This window comes from Nycticebus coucang, chromosome 18, assembly GCF_027406575.1.
Source record: "Nycticebus coucang isolate mNycCou1 chromosome 18, mNycCou1.pri, whole genome shotgun sequence".
NCBI lineage: Eukaryota > Metazoa > Chordata > Mammalia > Primates > Lorisidae > Nycticebus > Nycticebus coucang.
In genome coordinates, this window is record NC_069797.1 from 41,845,858 (window position 1) to 41,866,688 (window position 20,831).

Below are 20,831 nucleotides of genomic sequence, written 5' to 3' on the forward strand. Positions count from 1 at the left end.
AAAGGAAAAACACACACCACATGTATTCAATACTAAATTGGAACTAGTTGATTAACAATGTGCAGATAAGGAAGCAAAACTCAATGGAATTCAAGTAGGTGGGAGGGGGAAGGAAGGGGATGGACAAATTCACACCTCATGGGTATATTCACACACTTCCTGGGTGAAGGGCATGCTTATAACTTTGACTTAAAATACACAAAAACAAACTATGTAACCAAAATGTGTGTACCCCCATAATATTCTGGGGAAAAAAGTATGCCAGAAAGAAAGAACAAAACAAGTGAAAATAATAAATAATGTAAATTAAAAAAAAAAAAAACGACAAATGAAAAGGACAAAATGAACTTGGAAAATCATTCAGTCCTCCAAATTGCTATTGAAATAAAACTATTAAATTGTTCTTTAAAAAATCAAGTCCCAGGGTGGCACCCCTAGCACAGTGGGTAGGGTGCCGGCCACATACACTGAGGGTGGTGGGTTCAAGTCCAGCCTGGGCCTGCTAAACAACAATGACAACTGCAACAACAACAACAACAACAACAACAAAAAATAGCCAAGCGTTATGGTGGGCACCTGTGGTCTCAGCTACTCCGGAGGCTGAGGCAAGAGAATCGCTTAAGCCCAAGAGTTTGAGATTGCTGTGAGCTGTGACAGCACAGCACTCTACCAAGGGCAACATAATGAGACTTTGTCTCAAAAAAAAAATAAAAATCAAGTCCCCTCAGCAATGACTTATACCAAAGCTACTACTTTTACCCAACACTGATAGAACACTGGAAATTTACTCTAAAAAAAAATAGAGAGGCCTCGCCTGTGGCTCAAGGAGTAGGGCGCTGGTCCCATATGCCCGAGGTGGCAGGTTCAAACCCAGCCCCGGCCAAAAACCACAAAAAAAAAAAAAAAAAAAATAGAGAGACTGAATTACTAAAGGTGAGTCACTCTACTAAAAATAGAAGGGCTAAGAAAACTCTACAAACTAAAACATGAGGCTACTCTAAGCTTGCTTCTAGTTAGGTTACCTAAACATTGGCAGCTGAGTTGCAGGGTAGAAAAATAGAAACTAAGCAATGTAAAAAATAAAGTTAATTATGGCTCCACAGGAAGCATAAAGTTGTATGAAAAATGGTCACATGATAATACTATCATGAGCTATAATATGTACACAGGATGATATACACACTGAATATCAATATAACCATGCTTCAAGAATATAGATTGAAGAGAGGAAAGGAAAAAGGAAAGAAAAGTAGGAAGGGAGGGAAGAACAAAGAGAGAAAAAGAGATTGTGTGTAAGTGTGTATTTGTGGCTAAAGGAGGTAAATCATCATTATCCTTAATAGGAATCCAAAAGAGAAAATAAAATTTTCTCAGGAAAAAAAAAAGTATGTCAGAAAGAAAGAACAAAACAAGTGAAACAAGTGAAGATTTTCTCAGATTGAAAACTGAAAAATAATAGAACCCACATATTACTTAAAATTATTTTTATTTGCAGACAGCCCTCAGAATGGAAGAAGATATTTGCAGGTTATATCTCCGACAAAGGTTTAATAACCAGAATCCATGGAGAACTCAAACGTATTAGCAAGAAAAGAACAAGTGATCCCATCTCAGAGTGGGCAAGGGACTTGAAGAGAAACTTCTCTGAAGAAGACAGGCGTACAGCCTACAGACACATGAAAAAATGCTCATCATCTTTAATCATCAGAGAAATGCAAATCAAAACTACTTTGAGATATCATCTAACTCCAGTAATATTAGCCCACATCACAAAATCCCCAAACCAGAGATGTTGGCATGGATGTGGAGAAAAGAGAACACTTCTACACTGCTGGTGGGAAAGCGAATTAATACATTCCTTTTGGAAAGATGTTTGGAGAACACTTAGAGATCTAAAAATGGACCTGCCATTCGATCCTATAATTCCTCTACTAGGTTATATATCCAGAAGACCAAAAATCACATTATAACAAAGATATCTGTACTAGAATGTTTATTGCAGCCCAATTCATAATTGCTAATTGTGGAAGAAGCCCAAGTGCCCATCAATCCACAAATTGGTTTGGTGATGTGTTTTTAGACTCAACCTTAAGAATGACCCATGAAAGAAATAAATTGATATGCTGAACTGCATTAAAGCTATTATAAAAACTTCTGCTCTGCAAAAGACATTGTTAACAGAATGAAAAAACAAGTCACAAACTGGGAGGATATACTTGCAAACAGATTTCCAACTAAAGACTTGTATTCAAAATATACAAAGAACTCTTTTATTTTTCAATTTAACATAAGGATACAAAATTTTAGATTACATTGTTCTCACTTTTAAGGTAAACATCAAGTGGTAGAAGAGCTCTTCACTCAGCGAGCATGCCGAATACCCTCACATTGTGCACATTAGGTGAGATCCCTGCAATCACCCTCTCCCTCTCTCCTTTCCCCTTACTAGCCTTTATTTGTGTTTTATATTTGTGCAATTGTTTATATATTGATTTCATATTAGCATTGAGTACCTTGGATTTTTTTTTCCCATTCTTGAGATACTTTACTAAGAATGGGTTTCAACTCCATCCACGTACACATAAAAGATGTAAAATCTCCATCTTTTCTTATGGCTGAATAGTATTCCACGGCATGCATATGCCATAGTTTATCAATCTGTTCATGGGTTGATGGGCATTTGAGTTGCTTCCATGACTTGGTAATTACGAAATGGGCTGCAATAAACATTCTGGTGCAAATGTCTTTGTGGTAAAATGATTTTTGTTCTTCTCAGTAGATACCTAATAATGGAACTCAGGGTTGAGATGAAAGGTTGACTTTTAGTTTGTTAAGAATTCACTCTTCTTTCCACAAAGGTTGTATTAGTTTGCAATCCCAAGAGCAGTGTTTAAGTGTTCCTTCTCTCCATATCCATGCCAGCATCTGCAGATTTGGGACTTTGTGGTGTGGGCTAATCTTACTGGAGTTAGGTGACATCTGAGAGTGGTTTTGATTTGCATTTATCTGATGATTAAAGATGATGAGCATTTTTTTCATGTTTTTATTGGCCATTCATCTGTCATCTTCAGAGAATTTTCTGTTCAAGTCTATTGTGCACTTATAAATGGGGTTGTTTGCTCTTTTCTTGTTGATTTGAGTTCTCTGTAGATCCTAGTTATTAAGCTTTTGTCTGATTCATAATATGCAAAAATCTTCTCCCATCTGAAGGCTGTCTGTTTGCTTTGGCTGTGTACCCTTAGGTGTGCAGAAGCTTTTTAACTTGATTAAATTCCACTTATTTATTTTTGGTGTTGCTTCAACTGACAGAGGAGTCTTCCTCATAAAATCTTTTCCAGGCCAATATTTTCTTTTTTTTTTTTTATTGTTGGGGATTCATTTAGGGTACAAAGAACCAGGTTACACTGATTACATTTGTTAGGTAAAGTCCATCTTATAATTGTGTCCCTCCCCCAAAAGATATGTAACATACTGTGACCCTCCCAGCCGTCCCTCCTTCCCCCGCTCTGTTCTCCCCTTCCCCCACCCCCACCATGTACTAGGTCATTAATTGTCCTCATATCAGAATTGAGTACATTGGATTCTTCTCCATTCTTGCAATGGTTTACTAAAAATAATGTGTTCCGGCGGTGCCTGTGGCTCAGTTGGTAAGGTGCCGCCCTGGCTGAATTGCAACCAAAAAAGTAGCTGGGCGTTGTGGCGAGTGCCTGTAGTCCCAGCTACTCAGGAGACTGAGGCAAGAGAATCACTTAAGCCCAGGAGATGGAGGTTGCTGTGAGCTGTGTGATGCCACGGCACTCTACCCAGGGCCATAAAGTGAGACTCTGTCTCTACAAAAATAATAATAATAATAATAATAATGTGTTCCACTTCCATCCAGCTTAATACAAAAGATGTAACGTCTCCATCTTTTTAATGGCTGAATAGTATTCCATGGTATACATATATCACAGCTAGTTAATCCATTCCTGTGTTGGTGGGCATTTTGGCGACTGTAAATTGAGCTATGATAAACAGTCTAGTACACGTGTATGTATGGTAAAAGATTTTTTTTTTTTTTTTTGGTCTGGATAGATGTCCACTAATGGGATCGCAGGATCAAATGGGAGGTCTAGTTTGAGTTGAGGGTTCTCCACACTTCCTCCCAAAAAGGTTTTATTAATTTGCAGTCCCACCAGCAGTGTAAAAGTGTTCCCTTCTCTGCACATCCATGCCAGCATCCACAGTTTTGAGATTTTGTGATGTGGGCCATTCTCACTGGGGTTAGATGATATCTCAGGGTGGTTTTGATTTGCATTTCTATAATAATTAGGGAGGATGAGCATTTTTTCATGTTTGTTAGCCATTTCATCTGTTTTCTTTACAGAAGGTTCAATTCCTCTCTCTTGCCCATTGATATAAGGGATTATTGGCTTTTTTCATGTTGATTAATTTTTCTGTAGATCCTAGTTACCAAGCTTTTGTCTGATTCATAATATGCAAATATTCTTTCCCACTGTGTACGCGGTCTATTTGCTTTGGTTGTTATCTCCTCAGCTGAACAGAGCTTTTGATTTTAATTAAGTCCCATTTGTTTATTTTTTGTTGTTGTTGCAATTGCCACGAAGTCTTCTTCATAGTCTTTCCCCAGGCCAATGTTTCTTCCAGTGTTTGTCCCATGCTTTCTTTGAGGATTTTTATCATTTCATGCCTTTAATTTAGGTCTTTTATCCTTCTTGAATCAATTTTTGTGAGTGGAGAAAGGTGTGCGTCCAGTTTCAGTCTTTTACATGTGGATATCCAACTCTCCCAGCACCATTTACTGAATAGGGATTCTTCCCCACAGTGTATGTTGTTTAGTTTATCAAAGATTAGGTGGCTGCAAGATGTTAGTTTCATTTCCTGGTTTTCTATTCTATTCCAGATGTCTATGTCTCTATTTTTGTGCCAATATTATGCTTTTTTGACCAGTATGGCCTTGTAGCACAGCCTAAAATCTCGCAGGCTAATGCCTCCAGCTTTGTTTTTATTACTAAGAACTGCCTTAGCTATACATGTTTTTTTTTTTTTCTGGTTCCATTCAAAACGAAGAATTATTTTTTCTAAGTCTTAAAAGTACAATGTTGGTGTTTTAATAGGGATGGCATTGAATCTGTAGATTGCTTTGGGGAGTATACACTTTTTTTTTTAAGACAGTCTCATTATTTTGCCCTCGTAGAGTGCCATGGCATCACAGCTCACAGCAACCTCAAACTCTTGGGCTTAAGCTATTCTCTTGCCTTAGCCTCCCAAGTAGCTGGGACTACAGGTGCCCACCATGATGCCCAACTATTTTTTTGTTGTAGTTATCATTGTTGTTTGGCAGGCCCAGGCTGGGTTCAAATCTGCCAGCCCAGGTGTATGTGGCCAGCACACTAGCCGTTGAGCTGCAGGCGCCATGCCAGAGTATAGACATTTTAACAATGTTGATTCTTCCCAGCCATAAGCATGGTATGTTCTTCTGTTTGTTAATATCTTCTGCTATTTCTTTTCTTAAAGTTTCATATAGAGGTCCTTCACCTCTTTTGAAGCTATTGTGAAAGGGGGTGTATATAAAGGCTACTGACTTGTGGACATTGATTTTATACCCTTAGACATTACTGTATTTTTTGATCACTTCCAGGAGTCTTGTGGTTGAGTCTTTGGGGTTCTCTAAGTATAAGATCATATCATCAGCAAAGAGGAAGAGTTTGACCTCCTCTGGTCCCATTTGGATGTCGTTTATTTCCTTCTCTTGCCTGATTTTATTGGCTAGAAATTCCAGCACAATGTCGAATAGTAGTGGCGATAAAGGACAACCTTGTCTGGTTCCAGTTCTAAGTGGAAAAGCTTTCAGTTGTACTCCATTCAGTAAAATATTAGCTGTGGGTTTGTCATAGATGGCTTCGATCAGTTTATGAAATGTGCCCAGGCCAATATTTTCAAGCATTTTTCCCACACTCTCTTCTAGAATCTTTATTGTTTCCTATCTTAAATTTAAATTCTTTATCCAGTGAGAATCAATTTTTTGAATTGAGAGGTGTGGGTCCAGTTTCAGTCTTCTATATATAACCTGTTCTCCAAAGATCAAATGATAAGTGGCTGGATTCATCTCTAGATTCTCTATTCTATTCCATAGGTCTATGTCTCTATTTTTGTGCCAGTACAATGCTGTTTTAATCACTATAGACTTGTAATCTAACCTGAAGTCTGGTAATATGATGCCTCCAGATTTGTTTTTATTTCTCAGAAATGTATTGGCTATTTGGGGGTCTTCTCTGGTTCCCTATGAAACAAAGTACTACTTTTTCAAGTTCTTCAAAATATGACATTGGTGTTTTGATGGGGCTTGCATTAAATCTGTAGATTGCTTTGGGTAGTGTGGACATTTTAAAGATGTTGTTTCGGGTGATTGGTGGGATTACACCTACGGTGCATCTTACAAGGGTACCTGTGAAACTTAGTAAATGTAGAATATAAATGTCTTAACACATCAACTAAGAAAATGCCAGGAAGGCTATGTTAACCAGTGTGATGAAAATATGTCAAATGGTATATAAAACCAGTGTATGGTGCCCCATGGTAGCATTAATGTACACAGCTATGATTTAATTAAAAAAAAAAAAAAATGTTGCTTCTTCCCAGCCATGAGCACAGTATTTTCTTCCATTTGTTAATGTCTTTTGTTATTTCTTTTCTCAGGGCTTCATAGTTCTCTTCATAGAAATCTTTCATATTCTTTGTTAAATATATTCCCAGGTATTTCTTCTTCTTTGGAGCTACTATAAAAGGCATAGAGTCTTTGATTTTATTCTCAGCTTAACCATTATTGGCATATATGAAGGCTACTGATTTGTGGGCATTGATTTTGTATCCCAAGACGCTGCTATGTTTCTTGATCACTTCTAAGAGCACTGTAGTTGAGTCCCTGGGATTTTTCAGGTATAAGATCTTGTTATCTGCACAGAGAAAGAGTCTGAACTCCTCATCTGAATACCCTTGATCTCTTTCTTTTGCCTGACTGTAATGACTAGGACTTCCAGTACTATGTTGAATAGCAGTGGCAATAATAGGCATCCCTGTCTGGTTCCTGATTTGATTGGAAATACTTTCAGTGTTACTCCATTCAATATGATGTTGGCTGTGGGCTGGGTGCAGTAGCTCACGTCTATAATCCCCACTCTGGGAGGCTGAGACAGGCAGATTGCCTGAGCTCACAAGTTTAAGACCAGCCTGAGCTAGAGTGAAACTCCATCTCTAACAAAAAAAAAAAAAAAAAACAAAAAAAAACGCCAGGCGTTGTGGTGGGTGCTTGTAGTTCTAGCTACTCAGGAGACTGACACAAGATAATCACTTGAGCCCAAGAGTTTGAGGTTGCTGTGACCTATGATGCCATGGTACTCTACCAGGGCAACAAAGTGAGACTCTTGTCTCAAAAAAAAAAAAAAAAAAAATTATATATATGTGTGTGTAGGCTGTGGATTTCTTATAGATGGCCTCTATCAGTTTAAGAAATGTCCCACCTAAGCCTACTTTCATAAGTGTTCTTATCAAGAAAGGATGTTGGATATTGTCAAAAGCCTTTTCAATATCAATTGGGAGAATCATATGGTCTTTGTTTTTGATTTTATTTATGCCATTAATTATATTTATGTATGTTGAACCAATCTTGCATCCCTGGGATAAAGCCCACTTGATCATGATGTATAACTTTTTTAATGTGTTGCTGTATTCTCTTGCTAAGATCTTATTGAATATTGTTGCACTGATACTCATTAATGATATTGGCCTAGTTTTCTTTTCTTTTTCTTTTTTTTTTTGTTGGGTCCTTTCCTGGTTTTGGAATCAGGATGATATTTACTTCACAGAACATGATGGGGAGGATTCCTTCCTTTTCTATTTTTTGGAATAGACTATGCAGTATAGGTACTAGTTCTTCTTTGAAGGTTTGGCAGAATTCTGGTATGAAGCCATCTGGTCCAGGGCTTTTCTTCTTTGGAAGATTTTCAAAATATACAAAGAATTCTTATTAAAACTCAGCAACAAAAAAACTCAACTGAAAAGTATGCAAAAGATCTGAATAGGCATCTCACCAAAGAAGATGCATAGATGGCCAATAAGCATATAAAAGACACTCAACATTGTATCTTCAGGGAATTGTAATTAAAACAACAAGATACCACCTATTTAAAAACACCAACAATACCAAATGTTGGTGAAGATGAGGAACAGGAACTCCTGTTCGTTACTGGTAGTAATGCAAAATGGTACAGCCACTTTTTAAATTTTTTGTTAAGAGGGTGGAATCTTACTATGTTGCCCAGGCTGGAATGCAGTGGCTATCTCCAGGCATGCAAACATAATGCACTCTATAGCCTCAAACTAACAGGCTCAAGTGATCCTCCTGCCTCCACCTCCCAAGTATCTGGGACTACAGTACAGGCACATACCACCTTAACTGGCTGGTACAGCCACTTTTGAAGACAATTTAGCAGTTTCTTGCAAAAATAAACATAGTCTCATGAAATAACCCAACAACAGTATTCCTAGGTAGTTACCCAAATTAGTAGAAATCCATATCCACAAGAAAGCATGAATACAAATGCTTATGGCAGTTTTATTCCATAATTACCAATAATTGGAAACCAACAATATGCTTTTCAATAGGTGAATAGATAAACTGGTACATCAGACAATGGAGTATACAATGATAATTGAACTATCAAGTCCCACCAAAACACTGAAGAACTTAAATGCATATTGCTAAATGAAAGATACCAGTTTGAAAATACTATATATTGTATGATTCTAACTTTATGGAATTCTGGAAAGGGCAAAATCATAGTCAGTAAAAAGGTCAGTAGTTGCCAAGAGTTTGTCAGGGGTAGAATATGGTATGGTGGAGAGGTGAATAGGTACAAAAGAAGACTTTTAGGAAAGTGAATGTATTCTATAATTCTATAATCCACAATGTAATGGTGGATTACTGGGCAAAATGTAGTAGAATTATACCACACAAAGAACATACCTTTTGTAACAAACTGGATGGAACTAGAGATCATTCTTCAAAGTGAAGTATCATAAGAATGGAAAAATAAACACCTCGTACTCAATATTAAGATCAAAATAATCAATAAACATTTATGTGCACATATGGAAATAAAACCTGACAATAATCAAGTAGGTGGAATAGGGGAGGAAGGGATGGGTAAATTCACACCTAACAGGTATAAGAGACACTATCTGGGTGATGGGGATACTTAGAATTTTCACTTGAACAGTACAAAAGCAATTTGTGTAACCAAAACATTTGTACCCCCACAATATTCTGAAATAAAATTTAAAAAAAAATGAGTGGACTATAGGGCAAACTGTAGACTTTAACAATAATGTACCAATATTAGTTCGTCAACTATAATAAATATACTACACTTTTGCATAATATCAATAATAGTGGAAACTGGGGAGGACTATGTGTGTGGCTGGGGGTAGGAATATAGGAGAATTCTGCACTTACTGCTTAATTTCTCTCTAAACCTAGAACTACTCCAAAGAATATAATCTATTAATTTAAATTAAAAGAAACAAAAATATATATTCTTTTTTTCTTTTTTTGAGACACAGCCTTACTCTGTCACCCTCATTAGAATGCAGAAAGTAGTCTCATCATAGCCCCCAGCAACCTCAAACTCCTAGGCTTAAGCAATCCTCCTGCCTCAGCCTCCTGAATAGCTGAGATTACAGGCACATGATACCATGCCAGCTAAATTTTTCTATTTTTTAGAGTTCTTAGGCCTCAAATCACCAACAGGCTTGTGGAAAGCAGGCCTACACCTCCAGGGAGGAGGCAAACTGTAAAGGCATCTCCCTTGCCAGCACTGACTTATGCTACAACCCTGGAGGCAGGAGCCTCAGCAAGCAAATGGAGGAGCTTCAGCAGCTGCAGTGGCAGTGGGCAACAGCTCTGGCAACGCTGCAGCTGCTGCACAGTCTGTGCCACCCTCCAGGGCTGTTGTGCCTATGGGAGAAGACGTGCCATCTCAGCCCCCAGCTTTCCTCTTTCATTTTTGGGGGACACATGCTGCCTCAGCCCCCACCTCTCTCCCTGACAGGGCAGAGCAGCTGGGCCTAGGAAGAGACTACCAACCTCGTTCCTAGCTGCTCTCCCTGCCTCCTTGACAGACAGAAGACTAGGGAGTGTGGAGTAGGGAATCAAGTTACTGGCTAGGGGCTGTTCACTGTCCCTAGTCAAAATAGATAGTGAGAGGACCTCCTAAGGAGCTTACACAGACCTCAGCCCACTGGGCTCATTAGCATATAATTAAACTTGCAAATTTTGACCCCCATATGTTCTTGCAGAAGGAGGGAGGACACGTGCATATTACAAAAAAACAAGTAGTTTTGTTTTATAACATCAATCTGTAAGTCACCCTCAAAGAGGGAGACAACAGCTAATCCTGCTGGGGGAAACACAGGATAAACCAGGTAATTTAGTTAGCCTATAAAAGACAATGTGTGTTCAGACTCAGAGCCTCTTCTCCATTCACAGGAAGGGACTCATCCCATTTGAGATGTATTTTCCCTGTAGTTTGTGTACTTTTGTTCTACAATAAATGTATGTTGTTGGAGATTTGTGTCTGTGATCATTCCATCATCATCATCAGCTAGGCACCAGTGCTCATTCTTTTACACTGGGAGCCAAGAACCAGGGAAGAACCAAGAAACCCATCTCTCTAGAGGGACCTAACAGAGTTGGGGGTTTCCCTCTTGCTCAGGCTGGTCTCAAACTCCTGACCTCAAGAAATCTTCCCACCTCAGCCTCCCAGAGTTCTAGGACCACAGGCATGAGCCACTATACCCAGACTAGAAAGAATATTCTTATTTGCAAAAAAACACTCTTAAAAATACAATAAAAGTGGTGGCGCCCATAGCTCAGTGGGTAGGGCACTGACTACATACACCCAGGTGGGCAGGTTCGAACCCAGCCCGGGCCAGCTAAAACAACAATGACAACTGCAACAACAACAACAAAAATAGCTGGGTGTTGTGGCAGTGCCTATCTATAGCTTCTTGGGAGGCTGAGTCAAGAAAATTGCTTAGGCCCTAGAGTTTGAAGACGCCATGGCACTCTACCTAGGGTGACAGCTTGAGACTCGGTCTCAAAAAAAAAACAATAAAAGTTACACAGCCTCTATCTAGAAAAAAGTATGAAAGTACATACTCATAGAATTGTGCATGCAATTTCATAAGGTTCATAGTCTTCCAAAGCCTACTTATGATCTCTATCCATGAACCACCATCTTTATCATTCTAAGTTAAAGCAAACAAAATATGAATTTCTTCTTTTTATTTCCTAAAATTTTAACTTTTAATTTTTTTTTTTTTTTTTTTGAGACAGAGTCTCATTGTGTTGCCCTTGGTAGAGTGCTGTAGCATCACAGTTCACAGCAACCTCCTATCTTGGGCTTAAGCGATTCTCCTGCCTCAGCCTCCCAAGTAGCTGAGACCACAGGTGCCTGCCACAACTCCCAGCTATTTTTTTGTTGCAGTTGTCATTGTTGTCTCACTGGCCCTGGCCGGGTTCAAACCTGCCAGCCTGGGTATGTGGCTGGCACCCTACCTACTGAGCTACAGGTACCACCCTAAAATTTTAACTTTATAATGGACAAATTTACAACTTCAAAATATCGATTTGACTCCTTCTAGCTTTGAATAAAGCAATTAATCCTTTTACATTTTTTTTTTTTTTTTAAGACAGAATCTCACTTTGTCACCCCTGGTAGTGTGACTTGGCGTCATAGCCCACAGCAACCTTAGACTCTTGGGCTCAAGTGATTCTCTTGCCTCAGCCTCCTGACTAGCGGGGACTATAGGCACTCATCACAATGCCCAACTGTTTTTTTTTTTGTTTTGTTTGTTTGTTTGTTTTTTGCAGTTTTTGGCCAGGGCCAGGTTTGAACCCGCCACCTCTGGTATATGGGGCCGGTGCCCTACTCTTTGAGTCACAAGCACCCCCCCAAACTACTTCTAGAGACAGGATCTTGCTCTATCTCAGGCTGGTCTTGAACTTGTGAGCTTAGCTGATCCTCCCACCTCAGCCTTAAATACATATTTCCCTCAAACTAAATGATGTTATATTTGCAATCATAATTTACCTATTCCATCACTTAAAGATTATCAAGTTTAGATAATAAAATTTAAAAATAATTAAATTGCTATATTTTAAAATTCTGAATTATCCACCATATTTACTCACTACTAAATCACCTCTGCTTCACTAAATAAATTTCACAGGTAGAAACAAAAATCTTACCTGCAAAATAGGAAAAGTAGCAGTAGTGATGCCCATTCTGTGTAAATTTAAGAGCATTTCATTTCCACTCCATATTTTACAAGATGATTCATAATCTCGTTCTATAAGATGTTCAGAATTTGCTTCTAACCAACTAGAATAAAATAATACAATTACGTCAGCTAGTATCATCCTTAAATATGCTATTTCAACAGAAGAAGAGAATTGTCATTGCTGTCGTCATTTATCTGTACGCCTTCTAACTGTTAGGACACAACAGTTAGAACAGATTAATTAGGATACCTTTAAAAAATAATGAATGTCTTATATTGTAAAACAAACATTTAATAGCTAAAACGTAAGCTTATAATGCTATAAATAATGTTAGAGTGATAAGCAGAAACCAGATCATCTTGAGTCAGAATAAGAAATTTGGATTCTATTCAAAGTGCAATAGAATGTTTTAAATAGAGAGTTTTAAAGACTTAAAACACAATTCCAGCTTCTAAGCCAGAATGGATTGAAAGAGAAAGAGTGAAAGCAGAGACTTTTCAGAAGGCTGTTACAGTATTCTAGTTGAGAGATGATTCTAGGATGACAGATGTGGAAAGTTAAAGAAATAGATGAATTTAGGATATACTGTGCAGGTGGCAGCTATAAGACTTACTGATGAATTACATGAGGTGAGGCAGTAATCAAGGATAGTATTTAGATTTTTTTTAATTTGAGGAACTAATAAATACTGTTTCCTTAGATGAGGAAGACTGGGGCTAGGGTAAAAGAGTTTTGTTTGGGTATAATGTTGCAAAGTTTACCTGATATCCAAACAGAAAAATAAAGTAGATTGTTGACTATATGAGAGTGGCATTTCAGGGAGAAGTTGAAGCTACAGAAAAGGAATCAAGCTTTACCAGCATTACAGATTATGTTCTAAGCTACAGTACTGGATTATATAATTTAGGGAAAATGCAGAGCTAGAAATTAGGTTCCAGAACAAGCTGCTGAGGTACTCTAACATTTAGACATCAAAAAGAATAAGAATTATCAAAAGAAGTTGAAAAAGAACAGACTGTGAAAAGGAGAAAACTAGAGATGTCACGAGGAAGTGAAGACAAAATTGCTTTTCAGGTTCAGGGATGGCAGTTTATACATGTAATCCTAGCACTCTAGGAAGATCACTTTAGGTCAGAAGTTTGAGACCAGCCTAAGAGACCAGCCTAAGAACAAGAGCAAGACCTTGTCTCTACTAAAAAATAGAAAAACTAGGGGCGGCGCCTGTGGCTCAGTGAGTAGGGCGCCAGCACCATATGCCGGGGGTGGCGGGTTCAAACCCAGCCCTGGCCAAACTGCAACAAAAAAAATGGCCAGGCGTTGTGGCGGGCGCCTGTAATCCCAGCTGCTTGGGAGGCTGAGGAAAGAGAATCGCATAAGCCAAAGTGTTGGAGGTTGCTGTGAGCCGTGTGATGCCACGGCACTCTACCGAGGGCGGTACAGTGAGACTCTGTCTCTACAAAAAAAAAAAAAAAAAAAAATAGAAAAATTAGCCAGGTATTGTGGCGGGCACCTAAACTTCCACTTATTTGGGAGGCTAAGCAGAAGAATCATTTGAGCCCAGGAGGCTGAAATTGCTGTGAGCTAGGCTGACACTATGGCTCTCTAGCCTGGACAACAGACTGAGGCCCAGTCTCAAAAGAAAAAAAAAAAAAAAGCTTGTCGAAGGTGCTCTAGGGGAATATTCAACACCAATGAGAGATTAAGAAACAAAATTAGCCAAGGTGGCTCACACCTGTAATCTCAGCACTCTGAGAGGCCAAGGTGGATGGATCACCTAAGCTCACCAGGTCAAGACCAGCCTGAGCTAGAGTGAGAGACCCTCCCATCTCTAAAAACAGCGGGCATTGTGGCAGGCACCTGGCAAGCTCAGCTAGTCAGGTGCTGAGGCAAGAGAATCACCTGAACCCAAGAGTTTGAGGTTGCTGTGAGCAATAACACTAGGGCACTTTACTGAGGGCAACAAAGTGAGATTCTGTCTCAAAAAAAAAAAAGAAAGAAAGAAAGAAAGAAAATAAATCTTTGTTTTGACACTATAGAGATAATTGATAGCCTTGATAAAGACAGTTTCAGTAGAAATACCCAAACAACAACACTGATAGGATGGATGAAGGAAAAATATAAAGTGAGAAAGTAGAATTAGCAATTAGAGAGAACTCTTTCAACAAATTACACTGTGAAATAAAAATGGCAAAATTCGCATATCAAAAATATTACAATGAAAGCCTCAAACAGCATAAGGGGGCGGAAAATATTCAAAACTCATTCTATAGGCTGGGCATGGTGGCTCACACCTGTAATCCTAGAATCTGGGAGGCCAAGATGGGTAGATGGCCTGAGCTCACAAGTTCGAGACTAGCCTGAGCCAGAGCAAGACCTCATCTCTAAAAATAGCTGGGCATTGTGGCAGGCGCCTATAATCCCAGCTACTTGGGAGACTGAGGCAAGAGAATTGCTTAAGCCCAAGAGTTTGAGGTTGCTGTGAGCTATGATGCCACAGCACTGGACCAAGGGCAACAAAGTAAGAGTCTGTCTCAAAAAAGAAAAAAAAGAAAATAATAATAATAAAACTCTTTCTATAGGCAACGAATTAATTCCCTAACTACTTAGGTGATAGGTATACTAAAAGCCCTAACTTCACCTCTATACATACTACAGTTCATCCATGTTAAAAAAAAAAAAAAAAAAGACATTCATATCCCCTAAAACTCCTGAAATTTAAAAATTCACTAATATATAAAGGGTTTCTGTAAATGTAAAAAGAACTACCACAAGAACAAAAAAAGAAGACAGATGTCCACAGGCAATCGACATAAGACAAAATATAAATGGCCCCTAAAGATGCTTCATTTCACTCATATTAAGAGAAATGTAAATGAAAATTACACTAGAATACTGCTTTTCACTTAGCAGGCTAGGAAAAAACAAATTTCATTCTGTGATACATTGATGGTAGAAGGATACATTAGTCCCACACTCACCAATCTATTGTGTCAATTTTAGCAATATCTATCAAAATTACAAATACATCTATGCTTTGACCCAACAATTCCACTTATAAAATTTTCCTACAGATATATTTGAATACATATAAAATGGTATATATTCAAAGCAGTGTAATAATAAAATACTAGAAACAGCTCCCTTTATTAATGAGAGGCTAGTTAAGTAAATTATTGTACATCCATCCAAAGAAATTCTATGCAAGTATTTTTTTAAATTTAAAAAACTCTCTAGATGGGTGGCGCCTGTGGCTCAGTCGGTAAGGCGCCGGCCCCATATACCGAGGGTGGCGGGTTCAAACCTGACCCCAGCTGAACTGCAACCAAAAAATAGCTGGGCGTTGTGGCGGGCGCCTGTAGTCCCAGCTACTCGGGAGGCTGAGGCAAGAGAATCGCTTAGGCCCAGGAATTGGAGGTTGCTGTGAGCTGTGTGATGCCATGGCACTCTACCGAGGGCGATAAAGTGAGACCCTGTCTCTACAAAAAAAAAAAACTCTCTAGATTATAATATGGAATGCTCTCCAAAACATACTATTAAGCAAAAGAGCAAGTTACAGAAAAACATAAGGTATAGTGTGTTACCATTTGGACAAAAGACAAGGGATAAGAGAATATGTCTATATATGCGTAAACATGCACTGAATGAGAAACTTGTTTAGGAGAACAGAAACTTAGCAGATCAGTGACAGGGGAGGGTAGAGGGTTTTCCTAGATAAGTTTGTATATTGGGTGGCGCCTTTGGCTCAAAGTAGTAGGGCGCCAGCCCCATATGCAGGAGGTGGCGGGTTCAAACCCAGCCCCAGCCAAAAACTGCAAAAAAAAAAAAAAAAAAAAAAAAAGAAAAAAAAGAAAAAACGATAAGTTTGTATACGTTTTATGTTCAAACCATGTGACTGTACAGCATTCAAAATTTTAGTAAGTACATAGTGAAGCAAACTGAAAAATTCTGCAATAAATGGAAGGGGATGTAGAGTTAGGGGAGGTTTTTTCTCAGATAACAACTTAATGTCTAATAAAAGGAAAATTATAAAATGTAAATTTTAATGAACTTGGTACTAAATATATTATTTTAGAATATGGAAATCTTGGCTAATAAAACCTATCAAGGTTCAACGCCCATAGCACAGTGGGTACAGAATTGGCCACATACATGGGCTAGAGAATTCAAACCCAGCCAGGGCCTGCTAAACAACAATAACAACTACAACAAAAATTAGCCAGGTGTTGTGGCGGGAGCCTGTAGTCCCAACTACTTGGGAGGCTGAGGCAATAGCATCGCTTAAGCCCAAGAGATAGAGATTACTTACTGTGAGCTGTGAAATCACAGCACTCTACCGAGGGTGACATAATGAGACTGTCTCAAAAAATTAACTAAATAAATAAAAATAAAATAAAACCCATCAAACTAGAATCGTACCTAAATGGGAAGATAAAGCAATAAAGCCATGATCCAGAATTTAAAATATGTTAATTAAAGTTATGTTTGGCTTCTATTCCATGTCCTTTGGGACTGTTAAATTATCCTGCTAAATTAGGAATAAGATTCACAATTATTAAAATCAATTATGTTCATTACATTCTCTTGAACAAGATAAAGGTTGGACTAGCTTTTTTTTAAGAGTTTAACTGGCGGGCGGCGCCTGTGGCTCAGTCGGTAGGGCGCCGGCCCCATATACCGAGGGTGGCGGGTTCAAACCCAGCCCCGGCCAAACTGCAACCAAAAAAAATAGCCGGACGTTGTGGCAGGCGCCTGTAGTCCCAGCTACTCGGGAGGCTGAGGCAAGAGAATCGCTTAAGCCCAGGAGTTGGAGGTTGCTGTGAGCTGTGTGAGGCCACGGCACTCTACCCATGGCCATAAAGTGAGACTCTGTCTCTACAAAAAAAAAAAAAAGAGTTTAACTGGCAAGGAACAACCTATTTCCCAAGTAGCCTGGTTAATCATTGCTTAGTAACCTTAAAATACTCCAGTCATGTTTTTAATATTAAAGACAACACAAATACACTGACAGAAAAATATTCTTACTTAATGAGGCTATAGCACACAGCTCGTAGGGGTTCGTGGTCTTTCTTCCGTATATTATTGTTAACCAAACTATCTAGTTCATCTCGAGCAAACCGAAGCTGAACTTCTGTCACACTGTAACTTGCTGATTCCCGAGCACAGTCCTCAATGTTATGGGCTTCATCTAAAATGACAATCTGTTCTTTCAAATTTAAATCCATCTATAAGACAAAAGAATTTTCCTGTAAAACATTTGACAAAATGAATTTAACAATAGCAGGCAAGATATTTTATTTCACATAAGGTTCACACTATAGGCTGATATTGCAAGCACATAAGCAACCCATTCTCAGTGTTAAATGAAACCTCTGAAACACTAAGGCTAACCAATATCAACTCTATATTACAAAGTTTGCCATTTTATACTCAGAAAATACTTCATACACCTATCAATTAAAAAAAATGTGTTAAATGAGCTGGCTACAAAGAAGGATAGTAAATTCCCCTTAAAGGAGTTTCCAAAATAATTCTTTTTCCTTAAGACAGTCTCACTCTGTCGTCCTGGGGTTAAGGACTGTGGTATCATCATAGCTCGTAGGAACCTCAAACTCATGGGCTCATGCAATCCTCCTGCCTCAGCCTCCAGAGTAGCTGGACTACAGGCCCCTGCCACAACACCTGGCTAATTTTTCTATTTTTAGTAGAGACAGTGTTTCATTCTTTTTTTTTTTTTTTTTTTTTGAGACAGAGTCTCACTATGTGGCCCTCAGTAGAATGCCATGGCATCACAGTTCACAGCAAACTCCAATTCTTGGGCTTAAGTGATTCTCTTGCCTCACCCACCCGCCACAACGCCCAGATATTTTTTGGTTGCAATTGTCACTGTTGTTTAGCAGGCCCGGGCCAGGCTCAAACCCACCAGCCTCGGTGTATATGGCTGCCACCCTACTCAGTGAGCTACAGGCACCAAGACAGTGCTTCACTCTTATTCAGCCTAATCTCTAAATCCTGAATTCAAGCAATTCACTTGTCTCGGCCTCCCAGAATGTTAGTATATTACAGGTGTGAGCCCCCATAAAGGCCCCAAATAATTTTTAAAACAGATATAAAACCTTGGAAAATAAAATAACAACACAAGATTTAAATGACTCGTAAAATACTAACACAATGTAGTATATACTTATTTTTTTTTAATCTGTTCTGCATTTTGAGAATTATTCTTCCTCAACTCCTGTGTGATACTGGCAGGACTATTAATTTGTGAATCAAAGGACATCACCACTTTTACAACAGGGGTAAGACTCATAACCCAGGCTTATCAGTTAAATACAGTACTCCATCCCTCTGTCATCACAGTGACTGTCCATTCAGGAATAGATACACAACACGATCCAAGCTAAGCCAGTCAGAATAATTTAGAAGACTAATATGAAAGCATGTTCTTTTCTCCAGTTTAGTTAGCTGTTTGTGGTTATCTTTATTCCTACAAGGAAAAAGCTTGCCTGAGAATAAAGCCATCACTATGAAGAGAGGGTCAAGTATTTTTCCTTGAACTCTTTTAAGGTGGGTTTGTACCACTTGCAATTCAAACAGTCTTGACTCAGCACTTGGGAGGCCGAGGCGGGTGGACTGCCTGAGCTTACAGGTTTGGGACCAGCCTGAGCCAGAGTGAGACCTTGTCTCTAAAAATAGCTGGGTATTGTGGCAGATGCCTGTAGTCCCAGCAACTTGGGAGGCTGAGGCAAGAGAATCACTTAAGCCCAAGACTTTGAGGTTGCTGTGAGCTGTGACAACACAGCACCCTACCGAGGGTAACAAAGTGACTCTGTCTCAAAAAAAAAAAAAAAAGAAAAAAGAAAAGAAAAGAAACAAAGAGTCCTGACCAATACAAGGAAATACCACGCACACACAAAAAAAACTGTCAGTAAGTTTTCTGAAAAAGTAAAAATACACAAAGGGCTGAAAATGACTGAGAAAGACCCTGGAATAGTATGAAATATGCTGGGGTTTAAAAGATGAGTATGATTTGGATTTGGACAGACAAAGCATTTCAGCAGAAGTGTTATCAAAAAGCAGAGCCATAAGAAAGAACAAGGTATCCTCAGGGGACTATGAGGTAATTTTTGAAGGGCTCAGTTAGTGAGATCTAGGTCAGACTACTAAGCATCTTCTTAAGCTTACACTCATCTCTTGAGAAAGGGAGCAATAGGAAATTTTTGCAAAGAGAAAGTAAGTAAGAAAAGCAGTATTAGAAAGACTGACTGGGCATTGATACATACATTTTCTTGGGAATAGACTTAGTTAAGAGGTAGGATAGTAGGGGTAAACATAATGCTTGTTTATTTTGAACCTAAAGAAATAGAAAGCTGGCTCAGCACCTGTAGCTCAGCTGCTAGGGCGCCAGCCACATACACCGAAGCTGGCAAGTTCGAAGCCAGCCCAGGCCTACCAAACAACTATGACAACTATAACCAAAAAATAGCCAGGCATTGTGGTGGGTGCCTGTAGTCCCAGCTACTTGGGAGACTGAGGTAAGAGAATCACTTAAGCCCAAAAGTTAGAGGTTGCTGTGAGCTGTAATGCCATGGCACTCTACCGAGGGTAATATAGTGAGACTGTCTCAAAAAAAAAAGAAAAGAAATAGAAAGCTAAGATGAACTATGTAGTCACACCTGAAGAAAAAACGAAAACTGACTATACCAAGTTAGAACTTTTCATCTTACACTATAACAACTGCATGTCTTTAAGATCCAGGCAAATAAATGCAAATGATACATCTGAAGTTTACTTCTCAAAGGCTCACAAAGTATAATTCACATAGCATGCATATTCTCTCAACATAAGTTCTTCAAAACATAGCTTTTTCTGGCTCGGTGACCGTAGCTCAGTGGTTAAGGCGCCAGCCACATGAACCAGGGCTTATGGGTTTAAACCTGACCTGGGCCTGTTAAACAACAATAATAAAAAAAATAGCCGGACATTGTGGCGGGTGCCTGTAGTCCCAGCTACTGGGAGGCTGAGGCAAGAGAACCACTTAAGCCCAAGAGTTTGAGATTGCTATAAGCTGTGACGCCACAGCACTCTACAAAGGGAGACAAAGTGAGACTCTGTCTCAAAAAAAAAAAAAGAAAAAAATACAAAAAAAACATAGCTTTTTCAGAGAAATGTTTTTGTTTGTTTATTTATTTATTTTTAGAGATGAGCTTCCACTATGTCACCCAGCCTGGAGAGCAGTGGTGCAATCGCAGCTCACTGTAACTCTAAACTCCTGGGTTCAGAGGTAATCCTTTTACCTCAGCCTTCCTGTGTAGCTAGGGCTACAGATGAGAGCCATCACAACCAGGTTAATTTTTCGTGTGTGTGTGTGTGAGAGAGAGAATGTGTGTGTGTGTATGAAATAGGGTCTCACTATGGCTGCCTGGGCTGTTCCCAACTCCTGGGCTCAAGCAACCCTCCCACCACAGCCTCCTGAGCAGCAGCAACTACA

General features: G+C 39.0%; 1 protein-coding gene across 1 annotated transcript in view; it reads right to left on the minus strand.

Moving 5' to 3' along the window:
- The window catches only part of BRIP1 (BRCA1 interacting helicase 1), a 246,786-nt gene that overhangs the window by 129,788 nt on the left and 96,167 nt on the right, over positions 1–20,831 (minus strand). Inside the window, exons 9-10 of the mRNA XM_053569091.1 lie at positions 17,366–17,565; positions 12,311–12,443 (exon numbers count right to left, since the gene is read on the minus strand). Coding sequence (XP_053425066.1) covers positions 12,311–12,443; positions 17,366–17,565 — 333 coding nt within the window. The remainder of the gene's footprint in view (positions 1–12,310; positions 12,444–17,365; positions 17,566–20,831) is intronic.